This window comes from Opisthorchis viverrini, assembly GCF_000715545.1.
Source record: "Opisthorchis viverrini unplaced genomic scaffold opera_v5_178, whole genome shotgun sequence".
NCBI lineage: Eukaryota > Metazoa > Platyhelminthes > Trematoda > Opisthorchiida > Opisthorchiidae > Opisthorchis > Opisthorchis viverrini.
The window spans coordinates 606,330-624,347 of record NW_008751835.1 but is presented as its reverse complement, the minus strand read 5'-3'; the positions used below and the strand labels follow the sequence as shown (position 1 = coordinate 624,347).

The window sequence follows — 18,018 nt, the reverse complement described above, 5'->3', positions numbered from 1 at the left end:
CCCCACGAACTGTGGCAGCGCCTTGATTACGTGCTTAGTCGTATTCAAGAATATGGCTTCAAAGTGCGCCGAGAGAAATGCACCTTTTTCATGCGGTCGATAAAGTACCTTGGGTTCATTATTGACAAACATGGCCGCCGTCCAGACCCGGAGAACATTGAAGCGATCAAACGTATGCCAGCACCCACAACTGCCATTACAATCCTGGAACTCCGGTGATTGTTCAGTCGTTTTGGGACGCCAGAGACTATTGTATCCGACAACAGCAGTCAGTTTACGTCGTCGGCGTTCGCACACTTTTGTCGGGAGCATGGCATAACGCATATACGCTCGCCGCCGTTTCATCCACCGTCGAATGGCCAAGCGGAACGCTTTGTTGACACTCTCAAGCGGGCACTTCAGAAGTCCAGGGGGGAGGGACCAACGGAGGAGATTTTGCAAAGATTCCTGTTGGCATATCGAGCGACGCCAAACCCCAACTCACCTGATGGAGTATCACCAGCAGAGGCACTGCTCCGAAAGAGGTTCCGGACACCGCATGACACATCCGTCCAAATGATGTACTGTTTGGTTATTAGGGACGGCTGGCCCCCGAACAACGAGTGAAAGCAAAGAGATCGAGCGTCAAATACTAACCAACTTAGTTAACCAATTATGGCACACCAAGTCATGGGCGGAATTTCACTATTCACAGTTCCATTGCGACAAACAGCTCATATCCGCGGTGTGGTCCGCATTCGTGAACTACATCAAACCACAGCGTGACAGGATTATTTAGACCGATCAGATGGCCACATGAATGTTTACCTAATCAGTGTAGATAAGAATCACCCTGATAAAGATCGTCTGCGGCCATGGAAACTTCGAATAACAAAGCTCCGCTCACAGCATTGTATAATTTAATTATTGATGTCACAGTTGTCAAGGATGTGAAACAAAATCCCTAACGTGCTTCGTTCTAAATGTCGTTATTTTCTGCTCAGACTATGAAATAAAAGAACCTCCTTAAAACCCCTACTAGTGTTCCAAGCGAGAGCTGGCAGCACGGTAATGAAATTAAATTGTTCGGCTGGGTTGCCCATCTAATGCTCGCGCATCTGTGATGCAACGCGGAAGAAACGTGATTGTCGAGTTACTGCCAAGCTGCACAATGAAACGTCAAGAGCGTACCCGCAGCTTCCGGTCAGAAACACTGAGCCAATATTCAGTCAACTCATAAGGTGTACTCGGCTCAGCATCGCTACCAGAAAGAAGAGGGCATACAGCTAAAACCACCACTATAAAGCCCAAAACACTGAGGTTCACAACGTGAAGCTAGGTTCACGAAGGAATTAGTAAACTAGTTGCTCGATTGGAACACAAGTCGGAAAGTCAATCACAGTGAAAGGGTATCGAAGTGAAGTACCACATTGGGTCCAGCCGTGTGGAATCCCTGGTGTTGTGGTTCTACGAAAAGAAAACTGGTTCATTAATGGAATCCACACGTGTGAGACCTGGTATGTTGATTGCCTGGAACATAAAATTTTAACAACAGATCCTGTGTGGGCTATTCAGGCTTTACTACTCTACCGTGTGCGCTCTCACCCATTTGCATCTAATGCTCCCTACTATAAGAACCAGCGAATTCGGAACAACAAGCAGAGAATGCAGCAGTAATGTCTCGTCAGATCGCATGACGAGTGACACTGGTCGTCAGCTTACCAATTAGTTATCTCAAGGAATGGAATCGCTGTCTTCACACTGAGAACCCTGGGCGAAAACATATTTCTCGCAGTGATCATAAGCTAACCGAGTTGGAAAAAACATTTGAGAATTTTGCGGAAACAGCTTGGGTAGCACTGATCTTAATGCTCACTTGAGCCCAGACTCCTCTGCGAAGAGAGGTACCATCGCTGAAACCACCGGTGTAGGATGACGTACCTGTATTTTTTACACCACGACCTAAAATTTACTAAACGGCTCAAGGGCTGAGATAAATGAATGTGATCCGAGCGGTTTCTAGCACAAACCTTTACATTGAATTCCTCGGAGTTAACAACGTTCCGCACAACGGGCTGTGTGAAGTGAGGATCCAGGTGGATCAACTGCGTATTCTGACAGCCCAAAATATAAATGGAATGTCTTGGGCGGCCTCCAATGATACCGACAAAACAAGGATCACGAACGAGGCGACACACCATTGGGACGTAGCGTGCGTCGATCCGCTTATCTAGTCCGAGTCGGATGGAAAGAAGCAATATCACAGCATGGGACGAGAAGAGTTTGGTCGAAGGGCTACTCGGTGTCCCATCTTGGAAGTAGGTGGATGATACTGGTTGAGAACCTCGAATATGAAGTGCAAAAGAAAGGTGGAAGCAAGTAGAGTGTATCCGAGCAGATTACCTACAGAGGAAATTGTTTCAATACACACGGTTGATGAAACAGTGTACGGTGGCATCAACTTGGATAAAACCGCGAACTGTACTAGCGGCAATTACTGAGGATGAAACGATTGCGGAAAACGCAGTTTGTCTACGACCAAACGGATCTCAAACAATATTCGATAGCACCAGCATATGCGCAACAGTGCGTTCCATGCCGGCTCCAACTGAGACTGCCAAATTACGGAGAAGACTGTGTTTCTGGATACTTGGCAGCAAGATGAGTCTGGCTATCACCCAGAAAAGGTATGCTAATTAAGTAGTAGCTATCGGGATTTTCGATCCTCCGTCCTGCCTTAGGCTCTCAGTCATTTGTGTTCGCAGAACACGTATTTTCAGATGAACAAAAACGAGGGCAAAAAAGTTGTCAATCAGCCAGCTACTATATTACGACATGTTAATATGCCTTCGCATGTCCCACAAAAGGTATCCATAAGACGACGGTCTGACAAGATCCTGAAAAATGTCGCCAAAGCATCGTTCTGATATCTAAATCAGTCTTGTTTTCTGGAGGTGCATCACAAATTCCACGGAAAACACCTATCAAGAGAAAATGGACGGAGCTAGGCCTACACGACAACCCACAAAAGGAGCCGGACCGATAGTGGACTGTCAAACAATAGTGCCATACCAATAAACATCAGTGGACATTGTCACAACCGAAATATGAGGCACCCTTTGTGCAGCATATTCAGTTGGAAAAAAGATCCAGCATCAGTGTAGAACACCGATGTGATGCTATCGATGATGAGAGATTCAGCTGAGGTTACGTCGAGCCTCACGTCTGCATACACCAAGACATGCCCATTGCCCTCGTCTAAGCAACCGTCCATGACTTCTTCCACTTGCGTGGTAGCACCAGAAGAGAGAGACTCCGCGGCCATATTTTTCACTCTTTTTAACTCACACGTTTCAAGGGAACAAAAATTTAAATAGAAAAGTAACAATGCATTGTCTCAAAACAATTCAACGGGCACACCTGCTGGGTAGCTCAAGCAATTAAAACGATCAAGCGACAACGAGTAAATATGGCTACCGAACAGCTGTGACAAAGGTTGCAATAGAGATACTGTTTGGAGCCTATGGTCGAACGACAAGTAAGCAGGAAGTTCGTTAAATCTAGGGTAGGTGCAGTTACCCTGACAGGTTGTATTAAACTCACATTCCTGAGAGCAACAGTGCTGAAAGTTTTCACTGAAATCTGTATAGTTGAGCCGACCGGGCTTCCGAAGTACGGGTTGACCGCGAGCCAAATTCATTAATTCCTTCAGGAGTACAGAACACAAAATTGGTCCACGGTAAAAATAACGACAATAAACTAGCACTCAAAAGATTTGATGGCAATAGCCCTGAAACACAAAGTGATGGGAGTATCTACTCACGTGACTTCCATAATTAGTCAGCCTTTCAGTGATATATATCACGAACGAACCAATCAGATCTCAAGTGAGATGATTAGAACAGCCAATCAGGCAGGAGCTTCAAGTTGCTATTTGCAAACTATATAAGCGCAAGCTCAGAGAGAGAGAAACTACCCACGCGATCGTGTGCAAATGACGTCATGTTAAATAGCAAGCTCGGTGAACAGATCAACAGCTACCTGAACAACTACCTACATCGTCCGGTACTTAGCCCAAAGCTAACTGGTATTCAGCAACCGATAGAAAAAATATCAGAATACGTCCAGATGAAAAGTAGGGTTTAGGTAGAGTTCTAGACCGATTCAATAACTTTGGCATAGCTACCAATTTTACCATGGAGACATAATTGAATCATCACATCTTTCTGAGCATTCGTGTGGACTGGCAGCTCAATTCAAAGGTGGCTCGTACAAGGCATCCTGTAATGAAGATGTACGGATTTCGAGAGTTTTGTCTATGTAGAACAGAAAACTCGTGCGTTCTTTGGTTTCAAAGGTGCGAAAAAGACGGTTCGATGATAATCTGAATAAGAATCTGGTATTCCTAGGAAGAAAGTGAAGGAGCATGGTTAGTTCGCTTCACGGGGATTTCAAAACACAAAGAGCCAAACCTGGAAGGGTAACCCAATAGCCGACGTATCATCTGGAAGGTTTCTTGTATACATAAGATCCAGATTGGAAGTTTCGATTCACACCTCTTCTATCCTTGAAAGACAGACAAACGTCAATGCTGACATTGATGGTTGTCTATAAATTTAGGTATGTATGTACATGGTGTCATTTAATTAGGTCCAGTGATTTTCTAAACGGAAAAGAGGAAACTAGCCGCAGTGATGAACGTGAGGAATTAGAAACCTAATCCAAAGCGCCAGTTTGGCCCATCTAGTCAGTCTACGACATGTCGTTGTACGACACATTTTGGATCGTGTATCACGTACCACAAAACCGACCCAAAGCGAACAATCTGAATTATCTCGCGATATTATTGTTGTCCGCCCTCTCATATTCGAACTTTGCGTAAAACTGGAGTTGACCTGGTGTTCGCCTCTCATCTGATAATAGTATACACCAAGGTGTACCTCCTTGTTTAACAGGCGTCTTCCTGAACTAATGCTTTCTTGGCTGTAACTGGTTCACTTTGTTACGTATACTCTTTCATATAATGCATTAAGCATATGCGCAACAGTGCGTTCTATGCCGGCTCCAACTGAGACTGCCAAAGTACGGAGAAGACCGTGTGTTTCTGGATACTTGGCAGCAAGATGAGTCTGGCTATCACCCAGAAAAGGTATGCTGATGAGATATCGAGATTACACCTAGTGATAATGTTTAATATGAGCCAGTTTGTCACCTAATTAAGTAGTAGCTATCGGGATTTTCGATCCTCCGTCCTGCCTTAGGCTCTCAGTCATTTGTGTTCGCAGAACACGTATTTTCAGATGAACAAAAACGAGGGCAAAAAAGTTGTCAATCAGCCAGCTACTATATTACGACATGTTAATATGCCTTCGCATGTCCCACAAAAGGTATCCATAAGACGACGGTCTGACAAGATCCTGAAAAATGTCGCCAAAGCATCGTTCTGATATCTAAATCAGTCTTGTTTTCTGGAGGTGCATCACAAATTCCACGGAAAACACCTATCAAGAGAAAATGGACGGAGCTAGGCCTAAACGACAACCCACAAAAGGAGCCGGACAGATAGTGGACTGTCAAACAATAGTGCCATACCAAGAAACATCAGTGGACATTGTCACAACCGAAATATGAGGCACCCTTTGTGCAGCATATTCAGTTGGAAAAAAGATCCAGCATCAGTGTAGAACACCGATGTGATGCTATCGATGATGAGAGATTCAGCTGAGGTTACGTCGAGCCTCACGTCTGCATACACCAAGACATGCCCATTGCCCTCGTCTAAGCAACCGTCCATGACTTCTTCCACTTGCGTGGTAGCACCAGAAGAGAGAGACTCCGCGGCCATATTTTTCACTCTTTTTAACTCACACGTTTCAAGGGAACAAAAATTTAAATAGAAAAGTAACAATACATTGTCTCAAAACAATTCAACGGGCACACCTGCTGGGTAGCTTAAGCAACTAAAACGGTCAAGCGACAACGAATAAATATGGCTACCGAACAGCTGTGACAAAGGTTACACAATCATAGTGACATTAATTGGAGCCTATAGTCGAACTACAAGTAAGCAGAAAGTTCGTTAAATCTAGGGTAGGTGCAGTTACCCTGACAGGTTGTATTAAACTCACATTCCTGAGAGCAACAGTGCTGAAAGTTTTCACTGAAATCTGTATAGTTGAGCCGACCGGGCTTCCGAAGTACGGGTTGACCGCGAGCCAAATTCATTATTTCCTTCCAGAATACAGAACACAAAATTGGTCCTCAATGAAAACAATGACAATAAACTAGCACTCAAAAGATTCTATGGCAATAGCCCTGAAACACAAAGTGATGGGAGTATCTACTCACGTGACTTCCATAATTAGTCAGCCTTTCAGTGATATATATCACGAACGAACCAATCAGATCTCAAGTGAGATGATTAGAACAGCCAATCAGGCAGGAGCTTCAAGTTGCTATTTGCAAACTATATAAGCGCAAGCTCAGAGAGAGAGAAACTACCCACGCGATCGTGTGCAAATGACGTCATGTTAAATAGCAAGCTCGGTGAACAGATCAACAGCTACCTGAACAACTACCAACATCGTCCGGTACTTAGCCCAAAGCTAACTGGTATTCAGTAACCCATAGAAAAATATCAGAATACGTCCAGATGAAAAGTAGGGTTTAGGTAGAGTTCTAGACCGATTCAATAACTTTGGCATAGCTACCAATTTTACCATGGAGACATAATTGAATCATCACATCTTTCTGAGCATTCGTGTGGACTGGCAGCTCAATTCAAAGGTGGCTCGTACAAGGCATCCTGTAATGAAGATGTACGGATTTCGAGAGTTTTGTCTATGTAGAACAGAAAACTCGTGCGTTCTTTGGTTTCAAAGGTGCGAAAAAGACGGTTCGATGATAATCTGAATAAGAATCTGGTATTCCTAGGAAGAAAGTGAAGGAGCATGGTTAGTTCGCTTCACGGGGATTTCAAAACACAAAGAGCCAAACCTGGAAGGGTAACCCAATAGCCGACGTATCATCTGGAAGGTTTCTTGTATACATAAGATCCAGATTGGAAGTTTCGATTCACACCTCTTCTATCCTTGAAAGACAGACAAACGTCAATGCTGACATTGATGGTTGTCTATAAATTTAGGTATGTATGTACATGGTGTCATTTAATTAGGTCCAGTGATTTTCTAAACGGAAAAGAGGAAACTAGCCGCAGTGATGAACGTGAGGAATTAGAAACCTAATCCAAAGCGCCAGTTTGGCCCATCTAGTCAGTCTACGACATGTCGTTGTACGACACATTTTGGATCGTGTATCACGTACCACAAAACCGACCCAAAGCGAACAATCTGAATTATCTCGCGATATTATTGTTGTCCGCCCTCTCATATTCGAACTTTGCGTAAAACTGGAGTTGACCTGGTGTTCGCCTCTCATCTGATAATAGTATACACCAAGGTGTACCTCCTTGTTTAACAGGCGTCTTCCTGAACTAATGCTTTCTTGGCTGTAACTGGTTCACTTTGTTACGTATACTCTTTCATATAATGCATTAAGGCGAGAGGATCAGAACTTAACCGGCATTTCCTTTTCTGACTGCAAAATAGTGCGGCGATTGCGGTACGGACATACGCAGCTTTTAGTTACAAATCCGGTCCGGCCAGAACTGAAGTAAAGTTAATCGGGATTCTTTTTAGGAAAATTTGGAGGCTGTGAGCTTTTACGCAGCGACACATGCAAGTAAATCAAACCGAGTGGCCTCAATCCTGTATGATTAGACTAGTTCAACAAGATCTTAAAAGGAGTCACCCCCCAAACACAAGCAGAATTCGGTAATTCGAACTAACGGGCAAAACGAAATCTATTGGTACAGAAAAGAGTCCAGGCGTTTAACGGCCAACAAGTTCAGTGGACACAACACTGCTACTGATACCTAACGAGACAGGTTCATTTTATGGACGCTCCACCACCAACTGCTCGTGAGATATCCTGCTCCTCATTTGATGGCATCTTACAATGATGGCTTAAGTGGTTAGAGCGCAAATTTACTGACAGGAAGGTCCGTCATTCGAACCCGACCTCCGCCTCTCGACTTCCCCTGTCTAGACTTGGGCAACCTGGCAGTATCCCAGCCCTTGTGCTTTCTTCGGGTGCCGTGGAATCGAGACACCGGAAGGGTGTTACGATAAAATGATGAATCCGATAGCGCTGTGGTGTTATGAAAGCAGGTAAGAGACCCTATAAATGTTACTCTAAGCTCTCGCTAAATAGTGCCTTGCCATATATTTTCCTCACAAGTGCAACTAATGTCCGAGTTAACGAGAGGACTAACGCGAAGTGAACTGCCATGATGTCTTTGGTGAGCTCAAAGCGCCGATCACTCACTGCCTAACTGGGTCTAAACTTACGGGCATTTCCACAAGGACGTGCGGAAGTTGGCACAAAACTGGTCAACCTGGAAGATGGTTAATCAAAGTATTATGAAGACGTATCTGTAGATTAGGTACGCATAAACGAGAAGGAATATGCACTGTATTGTGCACATGCGTGACAGAGTCCATTTCTAACGGGTCAGTCAGATGGTGGCGAACGAACAGCTATGCAATGACGCTAAAAACGATCCTTAGTCAGAAGTAATTTGAACCACTGCGGAATTTATAGTGGAGGCTGGGTAAGAAAAACTACTCCATCTCATAAATGTAACAAACCGAGTTATGAATACATCTCAACAAAACAACCGCTCACTTCTCGGTAAATAACTCGGTCTCGGACCCAGTAGATGTGCAATCGCGCAAGCTCTTCAAACCGACGAGAAGCGTCAGACATGACTTTGACAAGTGCGGAACACAGTGTGGCTGGGCCGAACCAGGAACCAGGTAGCTGCCCACTGGCCTGTACTAGTCGGTGCAGTGAGAAAGGCGATTCTTGGCTCCAACAGTCGTGGAACCACCTAATCAACTGGCGATGAAGGTGATCCTCAGGAGTTTGAATCGGACTTGATGCAAAACAATGGATGTGAAGAAATTAGGAACAATGTGAAAAAATGGTAAGGATTGGCCGCCGAGGGCAGCCGAATACGGGATCAAAATCATGAACATGCAAGGATGAGATAAACACAGAACTAGTCTAAATGTATCGGAAATCCAAAGTGGAATCTAACCCCATTCGCGCATAAGGTGTGAGGTTTCACACTACCATTACGTTTTCATTCAACATATCTCTCAGTTTCAGTGTATGCGACCAATCCGTGAAAGACCTAGAGTCTGGTTTCCAGGAGGGTTGACCTCGTCAATCACAAACACATTCACCAGTTGTGATAATTTAATTGTTTTCATTTTACCTCTGTCTCCTATTAGAGGAACGGATCGCCCGTCAATGATCAGCTAAAAGGTAACCCCAAAAGGAGCTGTACCGCCTGCGGCTTTCTTCGGCTCAAGAATAATGTCCTTCGTCAACTGAAACGGCCTTGAGGAACAACACTGAGGGCCTCACATCCGGACATAAGGGTGCCACACAGGCTACCTATGGAACATCCGTCCCCACAGACAGTTGGATCCCGTAGTTGATAGAGTAATCTCTTAAAAAAAAACTCGTCCGAAGAGAGATCACCCCTGGAAAGTCCATAACGGCGTTCCCCGGCTAAATATTGTTTCACCTCACAGTAGTCCTTCTTGAACGGTTATGTTATTCACTAGTGTGGTCTTTTTAAATCTCAAGGTTTAGACATAACACAATGCTCATATGGTTGCTGGAAGATCTTCGACAGCCCACGACCCGTTTTGCCAGGTATACCAGGTACGGTTGTGACTGTACTGTGCAGAGAATCATCAGAATAGTTCAATATGACATCCAACCCCAAAAAGGGATATCAGCTCAATGCAGCAGTGGACAATCGTTAAGGTCCAATGGATTCTACCAGTGACCACGGGACGCTCCGCACTAAAAAAGACTATAGGAAATTCCTCATACCACTTCCTTCAACCGACTAAACACTCATTTTCTTTCCAACGAACTCTTGAGAAAAACTTGATGGGCGTCTAGACGAAGCCTAAAAATGCATTTGGTCACCAAAAACATGAAAGACAGGATTCCTTGAGCTCACACCAGTGCCCGATATCAAGTGATTAACGCAATCTTTTCAAATAACCCACCGGCATCGGAGTTGACCGCGTATGAGTCAGTCGTTCAGACGTGACACTCTTCCGGCGCCTAGCTGCCATGCCACCCGGGAGAAGCACGAGATCTGAGATACTGTCAGGTTGCTCAAGTATAGACAGGGGAGGTCAAGAGGCAGAAGTCGGGTTCGAACCACGTCTCCGGGTAAGTGAGGTGCAAGAAAATGTCGATACTTCAGACAAGGTAGGGAACATGGGTGATGTAACAACCGAGGTCTTAGATCAAAGCGGTTAGACCAATGAAGGTAACAGAAAGGGCGAACTGGAACCTAAGAATAAGGAATGGCCGATAAACCATTGTCTTGCGAAGGTGCCAATGTGAAAATACGAACTCACATTACTAAAAATCAGTCTTTGGGTTAAGTGTGCTAAATATTCCCCATCATCCACATATCTCACCCCCACATCAGAGTGAGTTATAGCAATTCGACACATTTTGTTCAATGGGACCACTTGTTTGAATAGCTGCGTCCGGTACACGAAGACAGGCGAGATGGTTGAGTGGTTAGAGGAAGAATTCACTGACCGTTCGACCTCTGCATCTCGATGTCCGGAGATCAGCCGCCCCTAATAACCGAACAGCACGTTCATTGGACAGATGTGTCACGTGCGGGGTAAAGGCATGCCCTGATTGGTCAGGATGCCAGCCAATCTGGATCTGGATCAGCTGTAGTACCCCTTCGGTGCCTAGCGGCCATGCCACCCGAAGGAGGCACGAGGGCTGGGATACTGTCAGGTCGCCCAAGTCTAGACAGGGGAAGTCGAATGGCAGAGGTCGGGTTCTGACCTTCCGGTCAGTAAATTCGCGCTCTAACCACTTGAGCCACGTCGACCCCATCTGGATCGAGTATCTTTAGCTTAACGCTTCTCGCCTCGTCATGGAGAATCTGGCGCGGCCTTCTGGAACATTCTGTGATTACCCCATAAATCCAGTTGTAATAACCTTCCTTTGTCTCCATAAAGGGATATCTGAAGCTACCATGTTCTCGAATTACAACAGTTGCCGGAGCAGGAAGCCAGGGACCGACGGATGGTTGCACGGCCGTTCAGTAATTCAAAACACTCGACTTCCCCTGTCTAGGCTTGGGCGGCCTGGCAGTATCTCAGCCCTCGTACTTCCTTCGAGTGGCATGGCAGTTAGGCACCGAAAGGGTGAGACAGCTGAACGGGTAAAAACAGATGAAGTTTGACTAGATACACTGGGCTGCAAACTCGGTTATGTTCATGGGAGATTCAGCGGAGTCTCTTGTTGATGATATTCTTCAAATACTGTCTCAAATTTCAGCTGGAACGATATTCGACACACTGCAGTACATTTTCTTGAAATATCACACAACTTATACGGTCGCTGTCGAAGAGTTTTCAGCAACCTTATAAGTAGCGTGGCGTGTCAACACTATGCCTTTAATGTCATTGTATTTATAAGTACGTAGCAAACGAGCAGCCAGTAGTGAACATCACTAACTTGGTTCCTCGGAATGCACGCCAGTCTCGACCCAATAAATGGATCATTAGTGCCTGAGCTAGTAGCATCTGACCGGAACGAATCATGCAGCCCCAACCGGAATCTGACGTCTGAATTGACAAAGGAATCACTGTAGCAGGCATGTTATCGCGCTGGACTACACCGGCTGGTTTATTCTTTCGGAACGCCACCGAAACTTTTGGGACCAAACGACGTATACCCTTTCCTTTGCGTTGGGGTGAGACTTTACCAGGTACTAACGAACCGTCTTCATGGTAGGCCGGAGGAACGTTCACTAACAGGCCCAAATCGGAGTCTATGAAGACGTCATCTGTAGCTGAGGGACGACTGGACCCAGATTGATCCAATGTATTTGCACCGACAGATACGCTGGCTCTTTGAAAATCAGGTGACCTCTGATCGCCACTTCCAAGTGGAGGAAAGTCTTCTCGGTATGTGAACCACAAACGCGTTGCAAAATCATCCGCGAAGTCCGCCAGCGTCCCATCAAAGGACCCAGCAGAAGATGAGACTGGGCAAGTATCTAAAAAAAGAACATAAAAATGAAATCAACCTGAAAAGCCGAGTCAGATCAGAGTAACTGCTTGAATATCCGTGATTGTTGGATAGTGAATGAAAGACGGACAAACGAACTCAATTACGATAACAATAATTATTTAATTAATTAATTAACCTTCAAGGAGCTCACCTCATTTGTATACGAGGTAACGGGAATCCACACTGTAAACCACACGATAACAAATCATATTCTCCCAAAGTGTAGGGAAAACAGAACGTAAGGAAATGAGCAAACGGGTATTCGGATGATAGTTATTCTTGAGCATATCGTGATCATTTTTCATCTCTGTACGAGCTCAGAATACGAATAACTGGGAGATTGAAGGGGGCGCTGTGAAGAAACACATTGTTAGGACGCGATTCTTAATCATGTTGGTTACTCCTGATGCGAATTACTGACAATGACAGACTGCTTTCGCTTGTGAGCATATCAGAGACAAGTACAGTCACCTGGTCTATATCCTGAGCAGCGATAGAAAGCGCCGGAGGGTTTAGGTTTGACGGTGGCCGCTTCAATTGTTTTAATTAAGGTAAAGACAAATCCAAATGCACTGCTAATGACTCGCAATAAAAGTGAAGCAGCTGTACAGTGCTCCTAGGAAGCACGAGTGCTGGGATACTGCCAGTTTGCCCAAGTCTAGATGGGAGAAGTCGAGAGGCAGAGGTCGGGTTCGAATCACGGACCAACCGATCAGTGGATTCGCGCTCTAACATCCGAGTCATCTCGCCCTTGTCAGGAGACATGCCAACTAACGCCATGATTGATAACTTCCCACCATGACCACCTTACCCAATGCACCTGATTGCGATATATGTAACTTCTTCAACATTAGTGCAGAAGGCTATTTTTCCCAAAATCACTTGCACTGGCTGGTTCGCATCAGCCCGCAGGGACAAGCTTCCGTGATGTTGTCCTATTAAGACCGTATTAGCCTAAGACACTGTGTTGCTTACATGGATGGCGAAGAACCCTCAGAATATGATCCCAGCGAACTCTTTCGTTGTCTGATCAACACGCTCCAAAGTGGAAATTCCGACCCAATGACACATGAATTCGGTACGGTGAATACGGCAACTAGGGCAACAAGGCATATCGACTGAATGATTGACTCCAACACAGATTATGGCGGTCCCGCAACAAAACGCAGAATAAACAATGGGAAGGGACGACTGAAGACTAGCATTCCAGAACCTTAAAACAACTTTACCGTACTTCCGGATCAATGGGTCAAAAAGTTCGAAACTGGCTTTAACTCCTCACTTTCATGCTAAAATACCGCTTCGCGTTTCGGGCAGTGGAATTCGGAGAAGCTTGCTACAACGTCAAATTTATCACACCGGCACTCTCAGGTGTCGCCTTTACTATCCAACGGACAACGACAACACAAAGAGGCCGCCTAAATTTGAACGGAATGTGCTGTGTTAAGTAGGCAGCGTGCAACAACGATGTATTGCTCTGTTTCAATGTAACGCGACGTTCGTATCGCACATCTCCTGAAGCAAGCGACTACGAAACTCCTTAGCATTCTATTTCGCACTTTCAGCCACTGTGCTTTGAGATCAAAATACTGAACTCATCAAAGAATCGAACAAACTCCTCACTTCCTCACAAATCCTGAGAAGTGGTTGGCATGGGTGCAGTGGCGATAAGAATATACGCACACAAAAAAACATTTTGCGTGTATAGTTAGGAAATGCACACGCACCCTCGTTAGTGGAATAGCGCCGACCCATAAAATATATATGTGCATCTCGATCAAACGACGGCCAGATATGTATATTCCATCCAAATTTGATTTGATTCAGTGCAGCACGCATGTGATCAGAAGTGGAGAAATGCGTTCGAAAGCCGGTTTGATTATAACGAGTGTCATGATGAGAACGTTTGCCATCTGCATTGAAAATGGTCCTCTTGTGAGTTTCTACGGAATCTACAAGTGCATTTCAACGGTGATGAACGCGTGATCGTACGTGACATATTCAAGCTGCGGCCACTGCCAGTCTCATGGCTTTGCGCATATCCCTCCGTGGGAAAATCATAAAACCATGCGCATAGAAATTCGCCAAAGTATTCATGAATTTAAAATCCGAGGTACTCAAAGATGCTGCCACTTCGAAGAGCACCAGAGCGCCATAAACTGAAATGTAAGAATAGAAGCGTGAGAAGATAACGGTTTACGAGAAAGGCTTGCTATAGCTAAACAGTAGTCATGGTTTTTTTCAAGAAAGCTGTAAACAGTTATTTTATCTGTAACAGACCAGACTATCGTGCGCAGTGAAACTTAAAAAAAATCAAGCCACGCAGCTGCAATACTCTCCCGAAGCGCATCACCCATACAACATGAAGAAAGCAAGAGGGATGAGATACTGCCTGGCCTACACAATATCAACCGCAAAGCCGAAGTGAAGTTTAAACCTAGTAGGTAGCTCGCGAACTTAAACACTGCACTATCCTGAGTAATAGACCATATTATGGTCGGGATAAGCTATAAAAATAGCGCTCACTAACCCTAGACAAAAAATAAAAGTACTTAGAAAAGAACGATAAGGACACTATCTGGGGGCTTCAGAACAGAATCAGTAGCTCACAGCGTCAATCCCGGAGGCAAGGTTAGAAGACAGACAAAAGACAAAAGAACATGCACGAGGTCTCACCGGTATGGGCAAGGTAGACAATAAAGACGGGAGCGTGCCAGTAGGTTACGCTCCATGTTACACGCCATATGTGTACTAAACTGTCCTTAGGTGAAGACTCTCTCCTAGAGAAGTGAATATTGTCCCAAAATGCTACCGCCGCGTCGCCCGATCGAAGCGATTTCTTGGTAGATATATGCAGGTCGATTATACTGGGAGCGACGGTTAACTTAGCATTCACAGTGCATAATCGGATGCCCTTGGCAGTGTTGACATCTATCCATTCGTTCTATCCTTACATATATAAGTGTCACTTCCTCTCTGTCTCAGTTAACGACCATTCTTCTTAAACCGAGGAAATAACTAATTGCAGACCATCGCTTCGCCTCCTGTCTCCGTCCCGTCGTTTTCGTCGCAGCTTCTAATCTTTGAAGCCTAAAGGAAGTCGGCCAACGAGCTGCTCCAGAGTTCCCCCCTCAAACTTTATTGACGGACAGTTGCTGCGTTTCCAAAACCCGAGTAAAAGATCCAAGTATGGTAGCCAGACACAAGTCATCTTTGTTACCTAGTACCGTTCAGGTGGTCCTGCAACTACTGCAGCGTGTAGAACGGGTGTTGGATCTTTAACAGCGCCATCCGTTTACCAACTACCATGACAACCCGTACTACCCGAAGTAACACCCGATTATTGTTTACAGGTTATTCGTATGCACCAATGGACGGTAGTTTTATCGTAACCTAACCACTCTCCTACCGAGCACGAGCTCAGATATTGTTCTAGTCACACACGTTCACTAGCGGCACAACTCGGTGGTCTGTTTAACATTGCTCCAAGACACAATGGTGGTAACAATTGACCATTGACCAACTGACCGTTGTTAGTAATAAATTCGGATCACCGACATCTTTGCACAGCAGTCATTACTTGGCTGCAAGATATGGAAAAGACTACAGCAGTAAATTAAACAATCAAGGTTAGTGTGGTTGAACTATTTGCTGCGCGCGTACGTCCATAGCCTACCCAGTTTGTTTCCATGATAGGGTCATTCGCAACGCGATAAATCCAGTCGGTGTGCGGTCAATACTTGATACAGAGCGCATGGATAGGAAGAATCACGACCATTCCCAACGCCCCTTGCACGGATGACCATGAAATGAAAAGCGGAAAGAGATCTGTCACCTCTGGATGGTACATTGTTCGAAAATACGGTTCGCCAACATAGGATATCATTGCAAAGCAGCTATGGGTCATTAAATAGCAGAACTCAACTGCGGTAAGCTGAGCCATGCACCTTAGAAAAGCTGGGCTACGTAGAGCAGAAAGATGGTTGAAGCTGGATGGTGCGATAACCTAGATTTGGAAACTTCCAAACGGCTTCTACGCGCCCATGACAGAAACATCGTCATTGTTGTATAATTTTGCAGTGGTAGGAGTCCTATTAAAATACACCAATTTCACAACCATTCATGCTTGGTTCGAAAGATTCAAATCTCGTGGCGAGACAAGCAGTCAAATCTTGCACAGCAAAAAGGGAGATCTATCCGCTGACATGGTAAGATGACTGTAGTTATTTTGGCTGTATTCCTTACCTGTGTAAAATACGGGCGACAATCAGCCTAATTTTTCAAACAACACTAAGTTCACGTATTGCGCTGAAGGGCGAAAAGAACGTCAAAGTGCGAGCTTTCCAACTGATTATTCAAAAGCGTTAGATCTATTCCTCCTATTTATGCGCTTTTCCTGCCAGGTAGGCCTAGAATGGAGGCATTGAATTTTGGCGAGCGTTCAGATTTATTCGCACAAATCGGTCGGTGAAGCGGAGTAATGTGCTTGATGCTAAAGAAAGGTCACGGAATAGTGAACAGGGTAATAGAAATGGTGACGACACTGAGACAAACTGGAACACCGAGAAATGGAGAGTTTTCTATAAGTTTTATTATGTAGGTCAGTCATACAAATGTTTGTTCCCGGGTACTATTGGAAAGCGCAACATGCCTCGAGAAATGACAGGGACGGAAGTATCAGATGCAGGAAGATTCACACCGACCTCGGAATGATACTGTTTGGCAACATTTACAAGAGCCTGCAAAAATGACAGTTCAAGAAATGCATGCACCCACTTCAAATGTTCGAGGCTCGTAGATCGCCAGGAGTTGAAGCATGTTTTTATTCAGCGCAACGTTTGATTGGGCTAGACCTTCGAGAAGAATTCGGCGACCTGGTAGTCCGTGTTGCTCACTGGCGATAGCAATACGCTGATTCCAAATGTCATGTATTTCCTCCTTTCTTGCATCACGGAGGGCTTGTACGAACTGCAGAGCCTTGTAGACTCGATTCATACCAAGTTTATGACAACGTGCCAAGCGTCCTCTATAATTCTAAACGTACGCAGCTCGACAGCGAAAATACTATCACTTACAAAGGCAAACTTCATTAGCTGATTTCTTTTGAACCATGGGTCGCAAGTTCCAAAAGGTACGACTTTGCGCATGAAAAGAATATCAGTAAGCTTCATTTCTGGTGAGAATGTTGTAGATCCGTTTGGGTCTTTTCTGAAAATGGAAATGAATGACTTTCAGCAACGGACGAGGAATGAAAGCTGAAATGCGACGGAACAAACCGAAGTCCACTTTGTATAATTGTCAATCTTGTAGAATGTCTTTTCCGCCTGCAACTTAGTGATTCGTTGTTCCGCTTTATGTTTGGCTCTTATCAACTAAATATGTAACAAAGTGTGTTGAAAGCGGACAATTGGGAAAAGTAGGAAACATCAACGGTATACGTTCAAGAGTGGCGATGGAATTTGTCGCCACAGAATTAGTAAGTTTACAGATGACAGTAAACCGTAATGTTAAAAAAACGTTCAGCTGTAGCATCCTTCCGGCGCCTAGCTGCCATGCCACCCGAAGAAACTACGAGGGCTAGGATACTGCCAGGCTGCCCAAGCCTAGACAGGGAAAGTCAGGAGGCAGAGGGCGGATTCGAACCACGGACCTTCCGGTCAGTAAATTCGCCCTCTAACATCTTGCCCTCAAAACCGAACACCATCAGAATCTCGCCATACGGACTTCCAGTTGAGATGGTTTTCCGTCATTCTGACAACGAAGCTATTCCTAAGTTTTTCCTAACCATCTTCTACAGAGTTCTGATTACCAAATATATAGGGAAGTAGATCAACATAAGCT

General features: G+C 44.9%; 2 protein-coding genes across 2 annotated transcripts in view; both read right to left on the bottom strand.

Annotated features, from left to right (window-relative positions):
* Positions 1-15,658, bottom strand: part of T265_07624 (hypothetical protein) — a gene marked incomplete at both ends in the record, with an annotated part of 18,505 nt that extends 2,847 nt beyond the window's left edge. Inside the window, 6 exons of the mRNA XM_009173192.1 lie at positions 2,010-2,323; positions 3,583-3,685; positions 8,725-8,974; positions 11,620-12,163; positions 13,905-14,129; positions 15,622-15,658. Of these exons, the coding sequence (XP_009171456.1) occupies positions 2,010-2,323; positions 3,583-3,685; positions 8,725-8,974; positions 11,620-12,163; positions 13,905-14,129; positions 15,622-15,658 (1,473 nt within the window). The remainder of the gene's footprint in view (positions 1-2,009; positions 2,324-3,582; positions 3,686-8,724; positions 8,975-11,619; positions 12,164-13,904; positions 14,130-15,621) is intronic.
* A 1,120-nt stretch (positions 15,659-16,778) lies between these two features.
* Positions 16,779-17,348, bottom strand: T265_07623 (hypothetical protein; the record flags this gene model as incomplete). Its single annotated transcript, XM_009173191.1, has 3 exons — positions 16,779-16,916; positions 16,954-17,211; positions 17,253-17,348. 3 exons carry the CDS (start codon positions 17,346-17,348, stop codon positions 16,779-16,781), a joined length of 492 nt encoding a protein of 163 aa, XP_009171455.1.
* Between the last annotated feature and the right edge of the window lie 670 nt (positions 17,349-18,018).